Source organism: Rhagoletis pomonella, unplaced genomic scaffold (genome assembly GCF_013731165.1).
Source record: "Rhagoletis pomonella isolate Grant_MI unplaced genomic scaffold, Rhpom_1.0 Rhpom_scaffold_00005, whole genome shotgun sequence".
Taxonomy (NCBI): Eukaryota; Metazoa; Arthropoda; class Insecta; order Diptera; family Tephritidae; genus Rhagoletis; species Rhagoletis pomonella.
Genome location: NW_023458559.1, coordinates 29,845,766 through 29,849,682, shown reverse-complemented (window position 1 = coordinate 29,849,682; position 3,917 = coordinate 29,845,766). Strand labels below are relative to the sequence as shown.

Sequence of the window (3,917 nt, the reverse complement as noted above, 5' to 3'; positions counted from 1 at the left end):
TGCTTGTTTTTCCTTTTGACTTAACCTCCTCTTCATCATCGGAATCTATTATGCGTTGCCTCTTCTTCTGCGACCGTTTAATGGTAATATCCTCATCCTCTGTGTCTTCATCAACATCCATTTGCGTCTGCTTGAGTTCTTTTTCTAGTTTTCGTTTAGCTGAAGGTTCTTCATCACCTAGACTGTGCCTATTCCCCAAGTTCTCCTTTTCCACATCCTTTTCGAACTTCTTGGTTTCTTCCACACTGGGTGTCCTGGGAATTTTCTTCTTTTCTGCTGTGGCCGGCGATCGTGCAAAATATTTGAACAGCGTATTGCTGGGCGTACCGCTACCACCTGAACCTGCACTGCCACTTTTATTTAACTTCTTCGACGACATTCTCACCAAAATTTTATTAGATCAATACACACTAATCTGTAAAAATTTTTTCATGCGAAAAATGACGCCAAGTATTTTGTTTTATTCTACTTTTATTGAAGCAAAGCGCCCGCGCAATTTGATGACATTTGAAATTTTCGCACAACAGTGGTGCCTCAATAAAAGGCCTTTGAACTATGGGTTAGAAATAAAGGCGCATATTCATAGTCATATTTAGTACTCAACTAAGTCGAAACTCTTCTAAGTCACAACTAAAGCTATTCATAGTCGCCTTAGTTTCGACTTTTCTGGCTAAGTACCAACTTAAATTTTAGTTTCGGCTGCAGCTGCAACTAAGTCGTAACAAGGAAGAAGTATTTTATCAAATTAAGGGAAAACAGACGAAATATGTAAAAATTAAGTTGGTAGAGGGTGATTTTGATAATATTGAATAAACTCCAATTAAAATTTACAAAGATCGATCCATTTTAATCGGAAGATGAAATTAAATGCGTATTACAATTCGAATAAAGCTACATCACAATTTTATAATTGGAATAATTTAGATAAATTTTCACGCTAGTTCTTTTAAAGTAAATTTGTGCATAACATTTAGATATCTACTATTTGTATGTTCCACAGCATGCTTTCGATAAACATCGACTTCACATCACTGCGGTTGTTCTGGCTATTTCACACAATTAACAAGATACCTTATTCTTTTGCATAATCATGCAATGAAAATAAAAATTACATAAACGGATGATCAAACTTGATATTATTTAATAAAAATGTAATTTTTCCAAAATATCGTAAAGAAAATTCGATACATTTTCACGCTCGTTTTGCTATATCGTAAACTAAGTCGAAACTACTTAGTAGAAGTCTGAAATGCGACTATGAATAGAGGTAAATTTTAAGTTGGTACTTAAATTTAAGTTGCAACTTTGTTAGTTTCGACTTAGTTGCTGGACTATGAATACGCGCCAAAATAATTAAAAGGCTATGAGGAAATGGGGAAAATTTTCCAATAATGGACCAGGCTTTGAAAAAAAAAAGGGTTGATGAGGGGGTGTAGAGAAGGTTCCAATGATTTTAAATTAGCAAAAAAAGTCAAATTTAACCCAATTTTTTCCTTTGTAAAGCGATTGGACTGAAATTTCGGTGCTGCCACACATCCCTAAAATGTCGAAAAATAAACCGAAGACGGAAACAATGAAAACGCACCATTTTTTAGTGCATATTTTTACTATATATCAAAGTATTGATTTAAAAAAAAAATCTGCGCAAACGAAAATTTGCAATATAACGAAGTATTGATTTTTTTTAAAGCACCCCCATTTTTTATTAAAAACTTTCAATATATAATGAAGTAATGAATTAAAAAAAACGCATCAGGCGAAAATTTGTAATAAAAAATCGCGCGATCATTTTGTAATAAAATATTGTTTTACCTTGAAATTTACATATTTTATATACTTTATATTTCGTAATGTCTCGCAAAGTATTTTTGGGTAAAGTTTTCAACGATCTGGCATTACATACTTCGCGGCCATCGCTCAACAATTGTGTGTTTACAGATTGTTTGCGAATGGAAACTTATTTAAAGAGCACTTTTATAAGCATTAATTGTTAAATATTTAGTAAAAAAAAAGATGTGCATTCATTTGTTTATGAAGAAAAAATGATATAATAATGAAAAGAAAAGTGATTAGTGCAGTGTGTTTTTTGCAAACAACTCTTTAATGAATTAAAAATGTTAGTTTCCGGTCTCGGATTATTATTACTGACGTCAAGACGCGTCGATTGATACCACGCTCGAATTTTTCCATCCATTTTGACCTGGTTCCGCTAAAGTGCACTACTACCCACAATTTTGTGAGATATCTTAATTTGGAGTAACCAAGAGCAGCTAATTAAACAGAACTCATTACAGAACAGAGCTCATTAATAGAATTACGTTTATACGCACGTATTATTTGCAAATAACAATTTACAAAGTGGTAAACTTTGGCGTATAAACGTTGAGTTATTTTTTTATTTGCAAATAACTAAATAACGCAAATAAGTATTGATTAGTGGTACTATTTGCAAATAAGCGCAAGACGCCGCCATTCTTAGGTTTATTTTCTTTTTCGATGGTCATCTTATTGCCTTTTTATAATCAAGACGTTGCCATTTTTAACTTTATTTTCTTTTTCGATGGTTGTTGTTGTTGTTGTTGTAGCGGCTACAACAACCCCGCCCAGATCGATTGATATCTCAGTCGTTGTCGTCGAGTTCCACTAACGGCAGCCCCAAAAAGCGTGCAGCCTCTATGGGGTCGGTCCACAGGGACGAAGCCGTTAGGGTTGTAGGGTTTTCCGGGCATGCGAAGAGATGTTTCGAGTCGTGAGGGGTCTTTCCGCATGCCGGACATTCATTCGGCACATCCGCATTTAGTCTACTCAGGTAGGAGTTTAGCCTGCTGCAGTAGCCAGAGCGAAGTTGGGCTATTGTTGTTCTGGTCTTCCGAGGCAGATGGAGCTCCGTCGCGTCAATGTTCGGTGTTTGTGTGCCTAGGACGGCATTCACAGGTCTAGAGTCTACATAACTCGAGACTGCGTCCCTGTGAATGACGTTCAGGGCCTGTCTGTAAGCTGACGGGTCCAGAGGCTGCTTAATGAACCTCTGGACTTCGTCCGTCAGTTCGTATAGATGCCTCCTGACGTGCCTTGGCGAGGGCTCCTCTGCAAGCAGCTGTCTATTTGGGTGGCCACATCTGTCGCTGCCAACCAGAAACTGCTTGCAGAGCATTGTGTTGTGCTCCCTAATTGGGAGGATTTTCGTCTCATCATGGAGGTCGCGTTCTGGTGACATCAGGAGGCATCCGGTCGCTGTCTTGAGTGCTGTGTTTTGTGCTGTCTGTAGCTTCATCCACTGCATCCTACTAGTCCCCGGCGACCACACTGGTGCTGCGTAGTTTAAAACCGGCCGGTCTATTGCCTTGTATGTTGCCAGCAACGTTTCTTTGTCTTTGCCCCAAGTACTGCCGGCTAGCGACTTGAGGACCTTGTTGCGGCTCTGTACTTGAGTGACAATAGCGGTTGCGTGCGCAGAGAAGGAGAGCAGGCTGTCGAATGTTACTCCGAGTATTTTGGGATTTTTCACCGTCGGAATTGGTGTGTCATCGACGTGAATTCCCAGTGGTAGCCTGACCTCCTTCGTCCAGGTTGTGAACAGGGTCGCAGAGGATTTCGTAGGGGAGAGGGCTAGACACTTTGCAGTGAAGAAGCAAGAAAGTTCGAAGAGATACCCGTTTACTTTCGACCACAGGTCATCAATTCCATTCCCAGTCGCCATGATCGAGCAATCGTCGGCGTAAGAGACAATCGAGACTCCCTCTGGTGGTTGAGGGAGCTTTGAAATGTAAAAGTTAAACAGTAGCGGGGAAAGGACACCACCCTGTGGAACCTCCTGTTTTATTTTTCTAAGTTTGCTCGATTTGTCTCACATTACCGACGAGTGTCGACCACTCAGATAATTTGCCGACCACCGTTTGAGCCTCTGTTAGAGAGAG

The 3,917-nt window shown here is 39.3% G+C and overlaps 1 protein-coding gene across 1 annotated transcript in view; it reads right to left on the bottom strand.

Annotated features, from left to right (window-relative positions):
• LOC118738815 (probable DNA mismatch repair protein Msh6) overlaps window positions 1-533 on the bottom strand; it is a gene marked incomplete in the record, with an annotated part of 4,586 nt that extends 4,053 nt beyond the window's left edge. The window contains 1 exon segment of the mRNA XM_036469805.1: window positions 1-533. Within this exon segment, the coding sequence (XP_036325698.1) occupies window positions 1-379 (379 nt within the window).
• Between the last annotated feature and the right edge of the window lie 3,384 nt (window positions 534-3,917).